At 40.4% G+C, this 20,896-nt stretch overlaps 1 protein-coding gene across 3 annotated transcripts in view; it reads right to left on the minus strand.

The window, feature by feature from the left end:
* The window catches only part of Fndc3a (fibronectin type III domain containing 3A), a 136,792-nt gene that overhangs the window by 106,312 nt on the left and 9,584 nt on the right, over positions 1-20,896 (minus strand). For all 3 annotated transcript variants that reach the window (XM_075950080.1, XM_075950082.1, XM_075950081.1), the window contains exon 2: positions 3,991-4,128. In XM_075950080.1, coding sequence (XP_075806195.1) covers positions 3,991-4,089 — 99 coding nt within the window. In that variant the 5' untranslated portion in view covers positions 4,090-4,128. The remainder of the gene's footprint in view (positions 1-3,990; positions 4,129-20,896) is intronic.

The raw sequence follows: 20,896 nt of genomic DNA on the forward strand, positions 1-20,896 counted from the left end.
CAGCAAAGCTCTCAGCCCAGGCTTCCTCGGAGCCCATGCTGCTATCTCATGCCTGTCAGCCTTCTTTGGGAAATACAAATAATAAAAAGATTCAGATAATGTTATCAGCTTCTCTGTGTTCTCTTAGTCTTCAAAATAAAGCAAAAGCCTGTGGATGCACATCAGATGGGACACTTATGAAGCAATAAAAGAGACTGACTAAATGGAGACAATTATGATTAAGACCGTCCATAGGATGTGGTGAGTAGTTCTGCTTCTAGTGCTCGTGCTGAAGGTTAAATCCAGAACCTACTACAGGCTAAGCATATGCTTTATCACCAAACTACATGCCTGCCCAGCCTGAGTATTTCCACCAATATCTTAAGAACATTCAATCCATTCAGAAGAAGAATGCATAGAAGCCAAAGAACATAAATTTAAATTAGAAAACTGTTGAGCTACATGAGGGACCAAACTAACTGACCAGGATGCAGGATGCAGAGCTGAGCATCCCACTTGAGAAGTTCACATTCCCTGAAATGAATTTCCAACAGCATGAGTCAGTCCTACGTGCTCTGCTTCCTCCACTACTGAGGATATCTCAGATTAAAAAAAAAAAACACACTGTGAAGACAGTTCGGCAGCTTCCTACAAACTAACATTGCTCTATAAGGTGACCTGACAGTCATCTCTCACCATACACTGTCAGCTCTGCACCAGAATGTTAAATACACATCTAAGTGTCCAAAACTCAAAGAAACCGAGGTAGGTTTCAAAAGAAGACTAGATAAATGATCTGTCCTAGAGCAACCACACAATGGTTATTACACAATCATAAAACAGAAATGGGGCAATTAAACCATGAGAAGAAACTGTCCAGATCATTTTGTGAAGTCAGAGTAACCAATCTGAAAAGGTTATTTTGCCAATTCAATTACATGGCATTCCAGAAGAGATTAAAGTACATTACACAGCAAGAAAACCAGTGGCTGCCAAACCTCAGGGACAGTGAAGGAGAGATGAACAGGGAAAACATGGGACTTCCTGGAGTTGAGAAGCTACTCTGTATACAATAATTTAAGTATGCTGTATGTATATGTCAAAACTCACAGGACTATAGAGCATGGAGCCTGAACCCTAACCCTGACAAATTATGAGGTTTTGGTAGCTAAGGAACTTCATGTATTATCTAGTGATGTCATCTGGGTTGTAATTTTTATGTTAATATTTAACACCCGTGTTAGCAGTGGGAATAACTAAGGAGGTGATGTATCAGAACTCTATACAGTCACTCAGTTTTTCTTACGAGTCTAAACTGAATTAAACCCCTCATCAAAAAAAAGTTCTTTTTGCAACAAATGGAGACTTACAGAAACCATAACAGATCAAAGTGCAGAAAACAAGGATTGGATGGTGGTCAGACCCAAATGATATAGCTATAACATAGTTCCTGAACCTCAGGTTCAGGGATCAACACAAAAGAGGGAGCAGGATTTTAAGAGCCATAGGAATAGGAAGATTATTGTGAAGTTGTTGTCTCCTAGAAATGCCAGAAACGCTACACTCAACAAGTCTCATCAACATGGCTGCCTAAAAAAGACCTGAACAATGACAACACCAATGGACATGAAAGGGAAAACTTGAGGGCCCTCACCCTAACCAAAGAATTACGGACAAGAACTGGGGAATGCTCTGAATGGGAGAATCGTCTTCCCAAGGAAGAATTCCCCCAACTGGTTATCTAACATCAAGTGTTCAGCTCTGAGATCAAACTCATTCAGGTAACATGATACAGATTGGACAGTGTGTGTGTGTGTGTGTGTGTGTGTGTGTGTGTGTGTGTGCCTGCCTGTGTGTGTGCATGTGTGTATGTGCGTGTGTGTGAATTACATGGGAGGGTTGGGGGGAGGAAAAGGAAGAGTGAAATGATGTTAACTATATTGCAATTTCAAATGAATAAAATTATTATTAAAAACAAAATAAAAATCTATTACTAATTGGGTGTGGTAGTACACACCTTTAATTCCAGCGCTCAGGAGGCAGAGGGTAGAAGAGCTCTGTGGATCTGAAGACACACAGGCCTACATAGCAAGTTCTAGGCCACTCAGAGCTACACAGTGAGACCCTGTCTCAAAAAGAAAACAAACAAAGAAACAAAAACCTCCTAGTAAGAAGACCAAGCCCAAACAGACTCAGCTGTGCCAGTCAGAGGAGGGGATGCCTATCGCTGTTTCTCTAAAAACAGCACTAGATGTCAGGAGAGTCCCGCTACAATTCACAAGCCAAACCCACTACAACTACTGCAACACGGCAGTCTGTCTACACAAGGAGTGAACAGACAAAGTATTCTTGAGGGAGCAGGTAACTTAACAGACAAATATAAGAAAGTTAATGTGATCCCGGGAGATACAAGGGAAAGCATGCCACTGAGAAAGTCTGGACAACACAGAGGATCTGTGGCTGTGGACTTCTCACACCGTCCCTGCACACAGCGGAGTACAGCTTGCTGCTTTTCCAGGCTCCGAATGATGTCAGCTCGCAGGTGAGCTCAGACTTGGCTTATTAGTCAGTTTTTGAACCAATATTAAGAACATCACTGTCACCAGGCAGTGGAGGCGCACACCTTTAATCCCAGCACTTGGGAGGCAGAGGCAAGTGGATCTCTGTGAGTTCAAGGTCAGTCTAGTCTACAAAGTCAGTTCTAGGACAACCAGAACTGTTACACAGAGAAATCTGTCTCAAAAAACAACAAAAACCAATCCAAAACAAAATAAAACAAAAAAGAACATCCACTGTCAAGTTTCCCTGTTACACAGTTTTTTAAGGGTATCTGTTAATTTCATGCATATAAGCGTTTTGTCTGTGTAGACCACTCCCCCATATTTCTGCTTCAGCGTGGACTATTCTCGACAACCACTTACACCACTACTACTACTTCATAGCCCCAGTGCTCTCAGATTTTGAGGAATGTTTACCAAGAAGTGAACCAAGGTGTAGGCCACTATGGCCATGTGTCGGCCTGGTACTGTGTCTTCCCTCAGCAGAACACACAGCGAGAGCAGCCAGGGCAGCGTACTATGATCAGCTGATTACAGTCTGACTGAATTCAGTGACTGGCCTCAGACAACCAATGTTAACAGCAATCTGTCGGAGACTCATAAAAGTACATGAATACCTGCCACAACTGTGATTACTCAGGGAGGGGGACCCTTTAAGAGGCTTCCATCAGACCCTGAAAACCAAGTTAGCAAAGGAAGGTGATGCTAAGAAAGTGTGTGAGCTTTCTCACGGAGCACTGGACTGAGCTCCCAAAGTCCAACTGAAGAGTGAGAGGAATGAGAATATGAGCAAAGAGGTCAAGACCATGATGGGGACACCCACTGAAACAGTTTACCTGAGCTAATAGGAACTCACCAACTCTGGTCTGACAGCAAGGAAACCAGCATAGGACCGAACTAGGTACTCTGAATGTGGGTGACAGTTGTATGGCCGGGGCAGACTGTGGGGCAGACTGTGGGGCCACTAGCACTGAGGCCAGGATTTAACCCTGCTGCTTGTATTGGTTTTTGAAACCATTCCCTTTGGAGGGACACCTTGCTCAGCCTAGATATAGTGGGCAGGGCCTTGGACCGTCCCCAAAACAATGGGCTAGATTTTGTTGACTCCCCATGGGAGGACTTACTCTCTCTGAGGAGTAGATGGGGGGAGGGAGGTGGTATGGGAGGGAAAGGTTGAGGCAGCGGGAGGTGGGAAGGCAGTAGGAACTGGGAATGGTATACAAAATGAGAAAAGACAGCTTTTTAAAAAGTAATTTTAAAAAAAGAAGTGTGTGAGCACATGTGACAACAAAAATCAAGACAATCACCTTCCTTGTTGTGTTTGCACAGGACAGAAAAATCTAGCACACAAGTGTATTACTACTTGTTATTCAATGGCAAAGAGAATAGCCCCTTAGATATAAGAGAACAATAATTATAAGACATGAGGTAACATACATTTCCATCTCCTTACCTGTTGTGTTCCATCTGCACTTACAATAGGGGCAGACAGAAGAGAGATGTCGCTACTTAAAATCTGAGCTGTGTCTAGCAATGGCGGGTGTTCTGCCATTATCAATAAGGCATCAATACACCGGATAGCCCTCCAACTCTGCAAAACAAAAAGACATGGCCACTGTTGTTTACATTCAGAGACACATTAAAACACACTCAGGAATTGCCTCACTAACAGACATACTGTCCAAAGGAATCCAAAGAGACCTCCTGACGACTTTTTTTTCAGTCAACTCTTTGAGAAATGTATTCTTTACAAACCCACCAAGGTAACTATTAGTACACTGTATATTCTAAACCCAGAATATTCTGTATATTCTAATACCAGAACCGCTATTTAAATTCATGTCTGTCTCTCCACCCTTCCGTCCCAGATAGTGGGTATTTAATTTAAGAATCATCATTTAATCTACACCCTATGATAGACATCAAACTCCAATGGTTGAATGAGGCAACTCTACCTCTGACACTCTGACATTTTTCTTTGAGCAGACAAGGTAATTACAAAGACCCAATCTTCCTGTCATCCTGTTTGCCTTGAGGCACTACACAAAAAGAATTACAATTTTTCATTGAATCCTCATACAAAGTGAAACAGTTTTAAAAAAGGAAAGAGAGAACTTGTTCAGGATTAGGATAAGAACCTTCAAGTTTTAAGTTTTAAGCTCTCACATTATCCATTCATCTGTTTTCATTGTTCTTTCATGAGCGAGAACAACTTTGCAGCAAAATGAACCCTTCTGTTAATGGAAGGATGCTCGCCGCATGAGAACCCTTTCGTGGCAGAAGGCTAGCACTCACATGGCAAGGGGGTAGCAGGGAACAGTCTACACAGCATGAACCAATAAAACATCAGCAAACTGAGCCAACTGAACAATCATACATGTTACTAAATCTAGGCTGAGCTGTAAAATAAACATTGTGAATGCTTGCAGCATTCACGAATTCAATGCCAAGGGGCAAGATAGTCAACTTCCATAGTTGAAATTCACAATTTTTTTTTTAAATTTTAAGCTGTTAAATCTTCCCAAAAACTCTTAAAGTTGATTCAACTTGAAAACAATTTTCTGTATTAGAAACTGCTCTGAAACTTTACAAACTGTATTCAACACGGTACTTATTGATGATTTCATACTGAAAAGCCTAATAAGGTACATCTTATATCATTAGCTGTCTTATGAAAAGGCATGACACTTAAACACAGTGTTTATACTACATACACATGCAGAAGAAAAAAATAACTTCTGGCATAATGTGCACTCCTAAATTACTTAGAGATGATAAAACCCAACACTTTGAATCACATAAATAATTTCTCCATGAAATTTACAAAGAATTATAAGGCAACATAGAGTCATGTGATATTTTGACTCTTGAAAGTCTTACAATTTTATTACATAAGAGCAAAACATTTCCAGAAAGTAAACTCACAAAGAAAGATTCTGTGTTTTATTTTTTGTTCCTCCCTTCTTCTTTCGTTTTCTTCCTTCACTCCCCCATCTCTGTCTCCTAGTTATACTGGCAATGAACTTTTATTTCATTAACAGATGGACTCTTAGTGTCATACAAGCTAGACTCCAACCCTCCTCTGCTGTGGTACCTGGCTGGATACCTAGGGTCACAAGTGTCTGCCTTCCTCCTCCCCCTCCTCCTCCTCCTCCTCCTCACTGCGCTCATTTTTTCCCTTTTCTCGTGTGTGTGTGTGTGTGTGTGTGTGTGTGTGTGTGTGTGTGTGTGTGTGTGTGTGTAAGTGCCCGCGCGTGTGCATGCACATGTGCACGCGCTGTGGCACGGATTAAACATGAGCGGAACACCTTTGGTCACTGGTTCTAGCCTTACCAGCTGGAACAGTGTCTCCTGCTGTTCATCACTGTCCACACCAGGCCAGCCAGCCTTCTAGGTATTCTTGCCTCTCCCTCCCATCCCCCACAGAGTGCTGGGATTACAGATGCATCTGGGATCTGAATTCAGGTCCTCACACTTTTGTGTAGGACACTTTACCCACTGAGCCATCTCTTAAGCTCTCTTTTCTGGTATTTTTGTTTGGTTTGTTTTTGTTCCTGTTTTTCAAGACATGGTTTCTTTGTGCAACAGTCCTGGCTGTCCTGGAACTTGCTTTGTAGACCAGGCTGGTCTCAAACGAGGGCGGTACTGTGCATCACCTCTAGAATTGGTTTTTTTTTTCCATTTTTTTTTGTTTTTGTTTTTGTATTTTGAGACTACTTAGTATTTCAGTTTCGCTATGTTGTCCTGCCCATATACCTGAGTGTGTCATCAAATTCATGACAATCCTTCTCTCTCTGGTTCTCAAGAGATTACAGTCATGCATCACTAAGTCTAACTTCTTTTTCTTAGTAAGAATGTCTGGATAGACGGCTAAGTGATTAAGAGCATTGGCTCTTCCAGAAGACCAGGGTTCAGTTCCCAGCATACACACGGTGACTCACAATTGTGTATACCTCTAGTCTCACAACATACCAAAGCTTTATTTATGAACTTGTTTCCTGTAGGACCATATCCATCTCCTCACATGCAAGGACGATGGGCTTTAAATTTATAAACTTTAGCCCTGCAATTCAAATATTGTACTTGATAGCTTACACTCTGTGCAGAAATTGTCAAACTTCATTCACTCTAATCCGTTTCTGCTACTAACATTCTACATCCTCACCTTGTCTTAGGACCCAAACCAACTGCTGTTGTAGTTACACATCTCTTTCCCCCTCTTTTTTTTATTTTTTGGTTTTTCGAGACAGGGTTTCTCTGCGGCTTTGGAGCCTGTCCTGGAACTAGCTTTGTAGACCAGGCTGGTCTCGAACTCACAGAGATCCGCCTGCCTCTGCCTCCCGATTAAAGGCGTGCTGGGATTAAAGGCGTGTGCCACCATCGCCTGGCTTCCCCTTCTTATTATGTAATATCTAATGTATGCAGAAAGAGTAGGAACGGTGTGGTAATTGTTGACGTCCTGGAGTAAACAGCCCACTTCTGTTTTCAAACTAAAAGCACACGAGCATGTTTCATGCTAACAAACAAGATAGAACACACACTGGCTAAAAACTGCCCTGCAAATCTGTGCATTTTTAATAATATCTGTATAAAAGTAAAGATGACTCCAGTATATCACTATCAAAATTACTTTTAAAATGTATCACCACTGAGTATGTTCATAGACATGGGAAAGTAAAAGATGTCCCAAATAAGGTATAGAGCAGACTTCTCAAATCATAACAGAAAAATAATTTCAAAATTTCATTAAGAGCTACATTTAACATAGTTGAACAAATGCTTTTGTAGTATGATTTGGCATCTCTTGGGTATATTCCCAAGAGTGGTATTGCTGGATCCTGAGACAGGCTGACTCCCAATTTTCTGAGAAACCGCCACACTGATTTCCAAAGGTGTTGTACAAGTTTGCATTCCCACCAGCAATGGATTAGTGTTCCCCTTAGTCTATATCAACATTATTTGTAATAGCCAGAACCTGGAAACAATCTAGATGCCCCTCAACTGAAGAATGGATAAAGAAAGTGTGGCACATCTACGCATTAGAGTACTACTCAGCAGTAAAAAACAATGACATCTTAAATTTTACATGCAAATGGATGGAAGTAGAAAACGCTATCTTGAGTGAGATAACCCAGACCCAAAAATATGAATATGAATGTAGTCACTCATTAGTGGATTCTAGCCATAAACAAAAGACATTGAGCCTATAGTTCATGATCCTAGAGAAGCTAAGTAATAAGGTGAACCCAAAGAAAAACATATATAGATCCTCCTGGATACTGGAAGCAGACACGATTGCCAGGCAAAAGTTGGAAGCATAGGGGTGGGGAGAGGGGGACAGAGAGGAGAGAGGGGAAGAAAGGAGTTGGGGAGAGCTTGGGGGAGTGAGATGGTTGAGATGGAAGAAGGACAGATATGGGAGCTGGGAAGGAGATATCTTAATTGAGGGAGCCATTTTGGAGTTGGCAAGAGGCTTGGCTCTGGAGGGGTTCCGAGGAGTCCATGGGGATGACCCCAGCTAGGACCCTGGGCAGTGGAGGAGAGGGTGCCTGAACTGGCCTTGCCCCGAAGTCAGACTGATGACTATCTTGAATATCACCATAGAACCTTCGTCCGGCGATGGACAGAGACAGAAACAGAGACCCACATCAGAGCACTGGACTGAGCTCCCAAGGTCCAGCTGAAGGGGGAAGGAGAGAGAGTATGAACAAAGAAGTCAGGACCACGAGGGTATGGTTCACCAACTGAGACAGTGTGCATGAGCTAATGGGAGCTCACCAACTCCAACTGGACTGGGAATGAATGAGCATGGGATCAAGGTGCCAATAAACAAAAAAACTCAAAAATCATTTATTGGTAGGAAAAGTAATTAAAACTTAGAATGGCATGACATATGACTGGATAGGTTGGGATGAGACTGTGGAGTACCCAACAAAGTCCTAAAATCATCCTGAAAAAAATCATCTTACAGTATCTACCAATCTGTTTCTGATGCTAGGGTTTGAAGCCAGGTCCTTGACCAAGCTAGGCACGCATATTACCACCTACATCTACAGTCCAATCTACAGACGCGGGTAGTAAATACTCTATTAATGATCTAACTAGAGATTCACAGCATATGCCCAAAAGTAATGGATACACGTGTGGACCAACACAAAAGTACAAGAACTATAGCAACATGATTTGCTAATAGTCTTTTAAAACCACATACAATCTCTATACAGTCCTTAGAAATCATCCAAACTATTCAATAACTATATAAACCAAGGAAAGTGATTCAGAAAATGTGAGTAAAATTTCACAAATACAGTGTGAGTGAGAAGTAAAGAGACTATACTATTCAACTGCATAGGAAATTCAAAAATAGAATCAATTCAGTGTAAGCAATCAGCACATCAGCTACCAGGCTGGAGGCAATTGCTGGGATACCAACTCTGCTCTGTGTCTTGACCCAGGGGCTATTACATGGTCACGACCACTGAGCTATAACCATCGCATGCTGACCATTCCTGTACTGCTCTGTATGTGCTGTCTGTCAAGAAACTAATGTTTGAAAGTTAAAATAACTACCTGATCATCTCAGATCTTCCAGGAGAAGCATTTGATATATTCAATATTCATTTATGAAAAACTGAAAACTGGAAATACAAGAAAAAATAATAAAACACTACATATGAAAACCCACAGGGAAGATATATACTCGTTTTTCAAGACAGCACCTCTCTGTGTAGCCCTGACTGTCCTAAAACTCTCTCTGTAGACCTGGCTGGCCTCAAACTCATAGAGATCCACCTGCCCTGCCTCCCAAGTGATAATTCAGAATACTTATTTCAAATAGTATTTCACTTATTATACAGATATTATATATTTATTGCATAACATTTTCAGCTTCATAAAGACAACTTCTTTCAAATTATATCATGCACTTTGAACTTCATTCTGAACTATACTCATCCTCTATATATTCATCCTCTATACTATCTCCACTTAAGCCCCCCCCCTCCTTTCCCACAGGTGCTCCTTCTCTTCCTCCCCCACTCTCTTCGGCTTTCCTGTCATTCATTCATTCATTCATTCATTCATGTGTGTATATGGATATAATGTGTATATGTATATAATGAATACATATACATAGCACAAATATAACATATGTAATAAATACACAGCAAATGCTTGTGTGTGTTTCTATATAAAGTATAGATCCACAAGTGAAAGAAAACATAGTATTTATCTTTCACAGTTAATATGCTGAACATCCAACTGTTTCGCTATTTGTATTGTTCTTTGTGCTTCTATTTCAAAATTTCTACTATAATCTTTATCTCTCCATTCAGTCTGGCTCCCAGTTGCACACTCATGAGCAAGTGCATCTGTAAATACATGCACACGCACCCCACAACCACACATGCCCAAAGAAATGCTTTCATTTTAATCCCTAGTTCGTTGTATCTTGTAGTTCTGTTTCCATTCAATTCTAGGATTTTTCTTTTAAAAATTCTCTCATTTTTTAAGGATTTTTATTTAAATTTTTTTTCATTTTATGTACCAACTCCCTTCCCTTCTCCCACCTCACTCCTTCCCACCTTCTCATTTTTTTAATGATCCAATCAATTCTGTGCTATTCCATGATTTTGTGTGTGTGTTCAGTAATTTCTCTTGCTGATTTTAGTTTATTAAAATGTGATCATTTTAGAATATATGAAAGTACTTCAATTTCCTGGTACTCTTTTGACTTGCTTTGTGTTCTAAATTTCCATGAGCTTCTGAGAAAAGAAAGAATATTTTGCAATGTTTGGATACAATATTCTGTTGATGCCAGGCTGTGGTGGCGCACACCTTTAATCCCAGCACTTCAGATGAAGAAGTGGGTGGATCTCTGTGAGTTCAAGACCAGCCTGGTCTACAAGAGCTAGTTCCAGGACAGGCTCCAAAGCTTCAGAGAAACCCTGTCTCAAAAAACAAAACTAAACAACAACAACAAAAAAAAAACAATATTCTGTTGATATTTGTTAAGTCCATTTGATTTATACTATCATTTAACTCTATTTCTTTACTGATACTTTTGTTTGTTTGCATGACTTGGTCTATTCATGAGAGCAGGATACCCAGTTTACCAGCTTCCATGGTACTGAGGGCAGCCTGTGCCTTTATATCCACTGGTATTTGTCTTATGAAATAGGGTATGCCCATATTCAGTACCTGTACATTTAGAATTGAAGTATCCTCTTGAGCGACTGTCCCCTTTAACGGTATGACTATCTTTATCATAATTTTAGTTTGAAGTCTCTGTCCACTACTATTTCCTCCACCCACTTGCTTCCTAGTTCTATTTACTTGGAATATCTTTTCCACCACCCTTTTACCCTAAGGCTGTTTACCTTTGATAGTTACAGGGAGCTTCTGGTAGGCAGGACATAGATGGGTCCCGGTTTCCTTGCTATTGTTTTGTTGTTACTTGAAACAAAGTGAGGCACTGGCTGTCCTGGAACTCATGGAGATCCACCTGCCTCTGCCTCCTGAGGGCTGGGATTAAAGCTGTGCACTACCAAGTCCTGCTTGGGTCTGATGTTTTAATCCAACCTATGGAACATTAATTTTCTTCTAATTAGAAAATTGACACTATGAACACCCAGTAATGAAAACTATGCATTATATGCTTTTGTAATATCTGGTACTTTCCATATCATTTGCTAATCCTAGTGAGTATAGTCTCTCCTGTGGGTTCATAAATGTTTATCTCTCTATTCAGTGTGTATAATCCCTGCAAGGATCTTCCCTGGTGCTTACTAAGTAGCCATAAATGCCTTTATCATAGAAATCTTTTCTTCCTTCTTCAATTATTAAGGACACGCTGCTAGGGGTAGTACATCTGGTTGGCAGCTAATATCTTCCAGAGCTTGATCTATCTTGTTCTTTATGCTCATGGCTTTTAGAGCTTCTGTGCTAGTTTTCCTTCTGTTGCTACACTAAAACACTGACAAAAACCAACTTTCAGGAGGAAAAGAGTCATCTGGCTTACACTTCCAGGTCACTGAGGGAAGTCAGGCACAAACTCAACAGGAATTTCAAGGCAGCTTGCTTGCTATTCCGTGAAGCGTTACCCCTAACCAGGACACTCATTCACAGCTAAGGAAATACACAGAAATCATGGGGGAATGTTCCTTTCTGACTCATTTGCTTGCTTATTCTCATGCTCATGCATAATTACTTTCCTTGTATAGCCCAGACCACCCTCCTAGGGAATGACCCATCCACTGTGGGCTGGGCCATCCTATGTCAATTAACAAGTCAAGAAAAACCCCTAAGACAATGTGATCTAAGGAATGCCTCACCTGAGGGAGATTCCCAGGTGAATTCTAGGTTGTGTCAAGTGGACATTTAAAGCTAACAAGGACATCCACTGTTATCCTGATGTATCTACCTTTCCTTATATGTTCCTGGTGTTTCTGACAGCTCTCAATATTCTTTCTTTATAGTTAGTGTTTTAAGCATAGTATGATGTGGCAGATTCTTTTTTGATCCTATTCATTTGGTTTTCTAAATGCCTCTTTTATCTGATAGCAATCTTTTTTGGAAGAAAAAAATTTGGAAATTTTTCTGCTCTAGTTTCCTGACTACATCTTCACTCCCTTTTGCTGGTTGTTCTTGCCTTATACCCATGATCGTTTACAGTGTCCCACAGATCTCACCTGGTGCTCATGCTTTCCTATTTATTCCATTTTTGTCATTTCTGAGAATTCTCATTCATTGAGCTTGGATATTATCTTCCATTTGATTCATTACTGGTAAGGTTTCTCACTAAATTTTTATCTCATTTAATGAGATTTTAATTTCCAAATTTCAACTTTTTTCAGTATTTCTGCCTCTACTTAATTCCTCTTTCATGCTCTGAATTGAGTTCCTTATTTCATCTAGCTGTTTATGTTCACTTTGAGTAGGTCAAGAAGTTTATTCATATCCTCTTGGATTGTATTCAACATTCTTATAATTATTCTTTTAGGTACTTTGTTGGAATTTTCATCTAATTCACTCTCACTGGAGTCAATTACTATGGAATTAATAATTTTAAGCAGCCATGTTGTTTTGACTTTTCATATTTCTTGTGTTTCTATTTTGGAACTTGTCTGGGATTAGGTTAGTTGGAAATTTTTCAATCAGATTTTTTCTTTCAGTAAGGATTTACAATGTTCAAATTGCACTAGATTGTAGTAGGGTTGAGATTTTAATTTTCCCATAATGACTCCAACTTTTGACGCCCATATTCAACGCAATTACAGAAGAACAGTTAGGCAATCAAGAAAAAAAAGGCATTTTTTAAAAAAGAAAGTACAGTGATCTGTGTTATCAGATACTGTGGTATCTGTAGAAAATGTGAGCATTTCACAAAAGATAATAAAAATGACCAAAATTCCAGGATAGAGAATCAATGCAGAAAACTATGTATTAATGATGGATAATTTGAGAGAGAAATCAAGAAGACTCAATTTGCAGTAGCACCAAAAGAATAAAGATGAGTTCAGGGGCACAGTTCAGCAGAGAAGAGCACTAGTCACACAGGCCTGGTGCCTGATTTCAGTCTCCAGAAGTATGTAAAGACTACGAGGGTGACAGCACACATCTGTAACCCCAGCCCTCTCGAGTCAAGATGGGAGGCAAAGACAGGAATCGCCTGGGAGCTCTTAGGCCAGTTGGCCTGGAATATGGAGCACAAGCCAACTGCAGAAACGAGACAGATCCCACCTGGCTCCGCAGCTGTGCTCTGACCTCCACACGTGCACTACGGCATGTGCACATGCACACACGCACACACAATAAATACTTAAGCTTAGCCAAGGGGTAAGACTTACACCCTGAAGCTACAATATACGCATGAAAAGGGGAAGACACAAATAAGGAGAAAATACCCTATGCTCATATATTTAAAGATTTATTTTGAATATTTCTAAAGTCTTCAAATGATCTACAGATTCTCTGAAACAGCATATTTTCTACATTTTAAGGATGTAGAAAATTTGATCCTAAAATTCATTTTGTACTTCAAAGAACCGTAAACAGTCAAAACAATTTTGAAAGAGAAGAGACATAGAACTCATGCCCACTGTCCTCTAAACATATTAAAAATCTATATGATAATAAACACATACAGTACTGGTATAAAGAAAGCCAAATAGATCAATGAACTATAGACCTCAGAAATATTCTAACATATGATTAAACAATCTTCTATAAGTGCTATCTAAGACAATAAGATGGGAAAGAAAAATTTTTCAACAAATGATACCATGATAACTAAGATATTCACACACAAAGAATGAATTTGGACTCATAATACAAACAAAACTTAATTCATAGTAGGTTAAGGATTTATATATAAGAATCAAAACTGTAAAATCCCTAAGCAAAAATAAGCAAGGAAGTTTCATGACACTGGGTTTCTTGTATGTGCTGTGCATACATGACAAAAGCATGAAACAGATATGGCACTACTCAAACAGCAGAGGGCTCAATACACAGGAAAAGACAACAGAGCCATTTAAAAAATTCAGGACTGCCATAGTAAGGCTACTATAACAAAACACAACACACTTAGGGTAGCTTAGACATGCTCACAGTTTTGGAAGCTAGAAGTCAGCTAGTGTGCTAGCCATGTGGCTCTTTGAGGACTGCTTCCTCTTTCAGACAGCTATCTCCTCTGTGTTTTCTCCTGAGGGAGAGGAAGCTCCCATGACTCCTCTTCTTGTAAGAACATTAATTTCACCAGGGGAGCTCCACCTTTATGACCTCATCTTATGTCTCATTATCTTCCCAAAGCCCAGCCTCCTGACATCATAACATATGGTTAAGGCATTCAAATAAGAATTTTAGAAATATCCATTCAAAACTTAACTGCCATTAACACTTCCCTAAATTTATGTCTTTTTCATTCTGTCCCAATGGTGCCAAAAGTTTTAATCTGTTCTAGTATTAATTGTAAAATCCAAAATTTCTCATCAGCATCAACTACATTAAACACTGGGAAAAACTCATGATTTGTTCCAAGGCAATTCTTTTCCTTTGAACTTATGAACTCATTTAAATTGTGTGCTTACAACACACACACATATACACACACATGATACATGCCTTACCTACAAAGAAAAAAAAAAAGAAGTCTAAAACCAAGCAATACAAATGCCATTAGCTCTAAAGGCTTGAGCATAATGACCTTTGGTTTAATGCTCTGCTTTCCTGACCTACTAGGATTACTCACTCACACAGCCTTTACATAGTGGCCCATCCCTTTAGTGAAGTCTACCTATGCAGTTGGCAGGGCCCTGACATTAAGGCTCTACTGTGTGACAGTCCTTTAAGGCCCAAATGGGCCAGGCATAGTGAATGACACAATCTCATTATCTGAGAGGCTAACACAGGAAAATCACCATGAGTGTCAGGCTACCCTGGGTTATATACACAGTGAGTTCCAGACCATCCTCAGCCACAGAATGGGCCTCAGAAGAAAAAAATAAAAACCTAGGCAGCTGTTGCGTTTAGACTATGACAGAAGTCACCGCCTGATGAACTGTGACCCACGTTTGGGTCCTTCTTCCTTTGTCTTGGAGGACGGGACATGCTCAGAGCTTTCTCCATTCTGTCCTCTTCTCTTTCCTCTAGCTATGTGACTGCACTCTGCTGGTCAGGTTCATGGTGCGATGGCTGGATCTGCTGTTAACAGCCACTCTACTTTCCAAATGGTCAACTGGCCAAACTTTTAAGTGTTCTTTTCCCAAAAATGCTCTCTAGTCTGGTAATATTGTAGTCAAAATGTTCAAATCTTTAAGTTCTGGCCTTGTCTTAACAGTTCCTTTTTTACTACTCCCTCACTTCTTTTGACTATGAGTAGCTAGGGAAAGCATTTCTTTCACATTTTCCTAGCATTCTCCTAAGTAAATACCCAACTGTATTTGTAGAAAAAACTTTTTATAAAATATCAAAGCATGAATACAATTCAGCCAAGTGTGTTGCCCTTTTATAACAAGGACCACCTTTCGCCATTGCCCAATAATATGTTTCTCGTTTTTACCCAAGACCTCATCAGAATGACCTTTACCAACCACACTTCTACGAAAACTCTGCCTAGGGTTGTGTGTCCTAGATGTGCATGTTCTCTATCTCTCCTCTTTTGTGAGTCCTCACTAGAATTACCCAGAGCAGCACGGCAACTTTTCCAGCCCCACTCTGTACCATGCGAGAGTCACTTCCCATTTTTAGGTTATTGCTACAGCAATATCCCTTTCTTCGTACCTTTCTTCGTACCAATTACTGTCTTACTCTGCGGCTACTATTGCAAAATACCACTGTCTAGGAGGCTCAGCAACAGACACGATTTCAAACAGTCCAGGAGTCGAAAAACTCCCAAACCATATTACGATGATGACCACATCCCCCAGTATAATCTGGAGACTAAATCTTAGAAAATATATAAAACATACCCTGTTTTTAACACTAAGGAAAGTCAGGGATGTATTTTGTTACGTTTATTTATTCATTTACAGTGCACACCCACATGCTATGGCATAAATGTGGTGGCCAGACCACACCTCCTATGAGATCCTCTGGGAAAACAGCAAGTGTTCTTACCATGACCCATCTGTCCGGCCCCAATAACACTGTTCATTTTAACCCAGAAGATTATTCAACTGAATATGTTCATTCTTATTATAAGAGCCGTAACTGTTTCAGTGACTATTAATTCATCACCTGTGTTATCTCTGGTCACTGTCAAGAAACTGATTCTTCTTCTAAGTGTGATTGGGAATTTTCTGCTTCTTTACAGTCTTAGTAATTTTGATTAACAGTGTTGGTCGATTTTATTTTTCCTGGGGAAATGTGAACAGCTGTCTATTTATTCCTGACACCCATGTCAGGCAGGAAAATGCTACCCACACAAATCTAGCCTAGTGGATTAGTGAGTTTATTTGGGTTGTTTACAGTAGTGAGGGAGAGTGGAGAGTTAGGTTAGGAGCATGGATACTCCAAGGCAGCTGCATCAGCACAGGTGATTTACAGCTGCTGCTCCCATGCAGCTTGCTGGCCCCACACCACTCGCAGGCAGCTCTGCTCCTCTATTCAGAATCTCCTCTCCCCAGTAACTGTCACTGCTTAGATGACCTTGTGATCCACATCTGTTTCAGGAGCCTCCTGAGACTTATGAGCTCTTCAAGGTCTGAGCCTTCTAAGTTTTGTTTGCTTCCTACGTCTTAGTGAGCCTCTCTAGGATGTTAAGTTTTAATTTGGAGGACACTGCTATACAACGGTCAGTTTTGCAAAGCTCACCTTGACAGCTGCTGGACAGTAGTATATGGTTTCACAATTATTAAGCTTTGTTCTGAAATGTAGCTAAATAACTAAGCAATAATTTGACCTTTTGGGATCTTGCTTATACAGGTCCACATCTGCTTTCAGTCTAGAGTTAACTTCTCTGACCTCTGAGGCAAGTCCCAACAACCCCCCCCAGCAGCCTACTGCCTTCTGAATGACGAAGCTCTCTTCTCTGGGCACTTGCTGTTTCTGCCCATCTTAGAGACTATTAGATAAGACCATTCTAGGTGTCTCTTTTCTAGACAAATGCAAATGTGCTCATTTATCACTACTCTTGCTAACTACTCAACGGTAACCATTTCAAGATTTCTGCAGTTTGTTTTCTATGCAGTTCTTCCATCTGAGGTCTCTGACCAGGACATTATAATCTTCGTTGGATTCCTAGACTGCCAGCTTAGTCTCAAACCAGTCTACCACAAAGACTTGGTTCCCCTGCCTGTATTGCGTGTGTGATAATCTCCTCCAGGAAGCTCAACTGATCATAGGCTGATTTTGCTTTTCCTCTTTTGTCTGAAGTCTAATTTTTCAAGCTCTGCTGTTACAGGCATTTTTATCTAGCTTTTAATTGTTTCAAGAAAAAGGCAAATCCAATCCTTTTTACTTTATCATGAAAAGGGGCCTACATTTGTGACTCTTTAGTGTGCCCAATAGCCAGTAGAAACAGATTTACTAGGACATACTATTACTTTAAATTATGACCTTTTTTTTAATAGTATGCTTCAGCTATCACTAGTTGGAAGCCAGTATGCTCTTGATATGCCCTTACCTAAAAGAAAAACTGAAGCTATTTATTTACTTACTTTGAGTAAATGACACAATTTCACTGTATGACTTAGGTTTATTAACAACCTCCAGAATGAGTTCTGCCAGAATGTGTCATCCTTAAGCCAGAGTTAATACAATTCTGGGGTTACCTGGGGTCTCTAATTCAGGATTCTAAGACACCTGGTGGCGTGCAACAGGCAGGTAAGTAGAAGCTGTAGGGAAGAAAACTTGGCCACCTGTGGAGCTATAGTTAGTGCTCTCTTTAATTGGACTTGGATTTTAAGGTATCTTTAATCAGTCAAGGGTTTCAAGTTTAAAAGACTTTATTTTAAATTACTGTACATTTTTAAATTATAAATTACTATCATTTAGTTTTATTATACTCATACACTACTTTCAGGAGACAGTTGTTCAATCAATTGTGGACTGTATAAAGAAGCACATATGCAGCAACAATATTCCTGGCTTCCTATTATTGTTGTTGCTGTTATCTGAGACAGGGTCACACTGCAGGTCCATCTCAGAATCAAGTTCATGTTCCTTCTGGTTCAGCCTCCCAAGTGCTGGGATTACAGGTGTGTGCCAGGACATTCACTGATTGTACCCTTAGTAAAGTATCTGTGCTCATAAACGGGCAAATTTGTTTTGCATGGTGACATTCTATGAGCTATATGCTAGGAATTTATGCTACACCAATAACTAACAACTATTTTCATGGTAAGATAGCATTTTCATGTGTAGGGTGGCAATTAAAACTATGGTTTAGTAGGTTAAACCTTATGATAGTGCCATTTAAAGTAAAAAAAACTGTCAAATATCAATTATATAATAAAGCATATATTCATAGTCTTCCGGGGAAGTAAGAATCTACACTGACTGCAGCACGGTTCTTAGAACTTATTTACCACATTCATCTGCACTTCTTTGTCTACTGGAAAGGAAAAATGGGGTACAGAAAGTAGGATGGGTGGGCTTTATCCCCAAAGGAACAGAAGTTTGGGGTTGGTGTTGAAAGCCACTATTACTACTTTCCTTAGTCAGACTCATTAAACAGAATCTAATTATACATTCAGGAAATACAGTCAGGATCCATTCACCCACAGCAAAACCACACTTAAGGACTAGAAATCTGGGTTCTGACTGAAGTTAATTCACAAAGAAGGTTCAATGAAAAAGACATTACAGAAACACTTTCCTCCTGCGTAAACTGGTCACAGTTGCACACACTGTAATCCCAGCGCTCAGGAGACAAAGGCAGTAAGATTGCTGTAAGATGGAGGCCTTCCTAAGCTACATAGCAAATCCCTAGCTAGCTTGGTCTACAGAGCAAAACCCTCTCTCTCTCTCTCTCTCTCTCTCTCTCTCTCTCTCTCTCTCTCTCTCTCTCTCACACACACACACACACACACACACACACACACACACACACACCAAAATAAAAACAAGCAAAATAAACTATGGGGCATGAGAAACAAGCTATGGAGATGCGAGCAAATCCAACCCATTAAAGGACTGAGGACAGACACTAGTTTTATAGTACTGCCGTTATTGCCGTGTCTGGTGTGAGTGTGGGGTGGAGGGGTATCTGAGGCACCTTTACAATCGAAAGGCATTCTGCTCTCATGGACAGACCCGTATGCTACAGAGCATTCACTTTCTTGTAGAATTTCAAGCTGCCAAGCACGTCTTATCTGAGTGAATTTGGACTTGCACTAGAGCAGCCTTGCCTGACTCCTTTCTGGCTACACTGACTCCCTAGCAGATCAGTTGACAACACGACTGCTTGACTTCTCCATGAAAGCTGTGGTGCTGGGGTAGCTTAGCATACTTAACATGGTTAACATGACAAATTGTTTGCAAAGAGCCATTTTATCACAAGAAAATCTTGTTCTGATGTTCTATGAGCCAGAGCCTTCCTCGGTAGAACACAGTTAACAATGCAGTGCTTTCTAAAAGAACCAAATTCTGTAATAGACCTCTAACTATGCCTGGGCTAAGCACTGCTTTCTCTAAACACGCCAATCCTCTCCATCCTGATTACTGAAAAGTCTTGCTTTATGTGTGACCCAGTGATTTCTCTTCTGAGTTCTAACATCAGTTGTCTAGAGCTCTGGGGTTGGCTCAGGGGTGCAGCACTTGTCTTTCCTGAGTCCCCTGACCTGATCCTCAGCTCCAAGAGAGGGAGGAGGAAGGAGCTCTGGAGGCTAAAGGGAGGCGGACCCACAGGGAAGATGAGGGTGTGTGACAGATGGAAAACACTGGCACTTACAGTCTGTGTGTGGTCTAGGGCTTCCCAGTGGCCACAGTCATGCCAACACAAGCTACAGCCACAATGCCACAATTAACTAAAAGGGTAAATGGGTAGGGAGAGAAAGTACTTGTTGCACAGGCATGAGGCCCAGATCCCCAGCACCTATGCAAAAAGTTTGCCAGGGCTGTCACCCAGGCAATTCCAGCACTGCCAGGGACAAAGACAGGAGGGCTGTAGGACTTGCTGGCCAGTCACCTGGTCTCTGGCTATCCAGTCCAGCCCCAGATCCAATGAGCGATTGTGTCTCAAAGGAATAAGGTGAAAATGACAGAGGAAAACACCCAGAATCCTCCGCTGGCCTCTACACATGTACTGGCATGTACAAACAAGCATGTACCATACACATGCAAATAAAATAATAATATTGTCTTGGATATCAGTTAATTTATAAAAGTTAATTCTTACTTCTTTAAGTGCATTTTATCACACTTTCAGACATGCAATTGTATTGGAATTATTTCCTTTGATATTTGCTTATGAGTCTTAGCCTCTAAAGGCTGAGCAATATCTCTAGCCATGCTAGTTCTTATTATAATAAAGAGAGTATGTGTGTTTCCATTGATGAAGAAACTAGATACTTTCTCACTAAATTTAAGACAAGGAAGTCTAATCTCATCATTTCTTCTCTAATTCTGCTTTGCTGTTATTGTGGTCAAGGTGGCGGTGATAGTGATGAGGCTACTGGGAATAGAACCTATGACATCAGCTACATAGGCAAGCATTCTAAAGCTGAGTCACACCCCTGCCCTGTCTTGCATTTTCTAAGTATGCACACATACCAGTTGTAAATAATAATAATGTTATTCTCCTGTTACTTACAGGTTATTTTTCTTGTTTCTTAATGTATCAGCTATGAGTTCTGAAGCAATGTTAATGTTCTTATCTTTTAGTGGAAGTGTTTCTAATATTTTCTATGACATTCAAT

Source organism: Microtus pennsylvanicus, chromosome 15 (genome assembly GCF_037038515.1).
Source record: "Microtus pennsylvanicus isolate mMicPen1 chromosome 15, mMicPen1.hap1, whole genome shotgun sequence".
NCBI lineage: Eukaryota > Metazoa > Chordata > Mammalia > Rodentia > Cricetidae > Microtus > Microtus pennsylvanicus.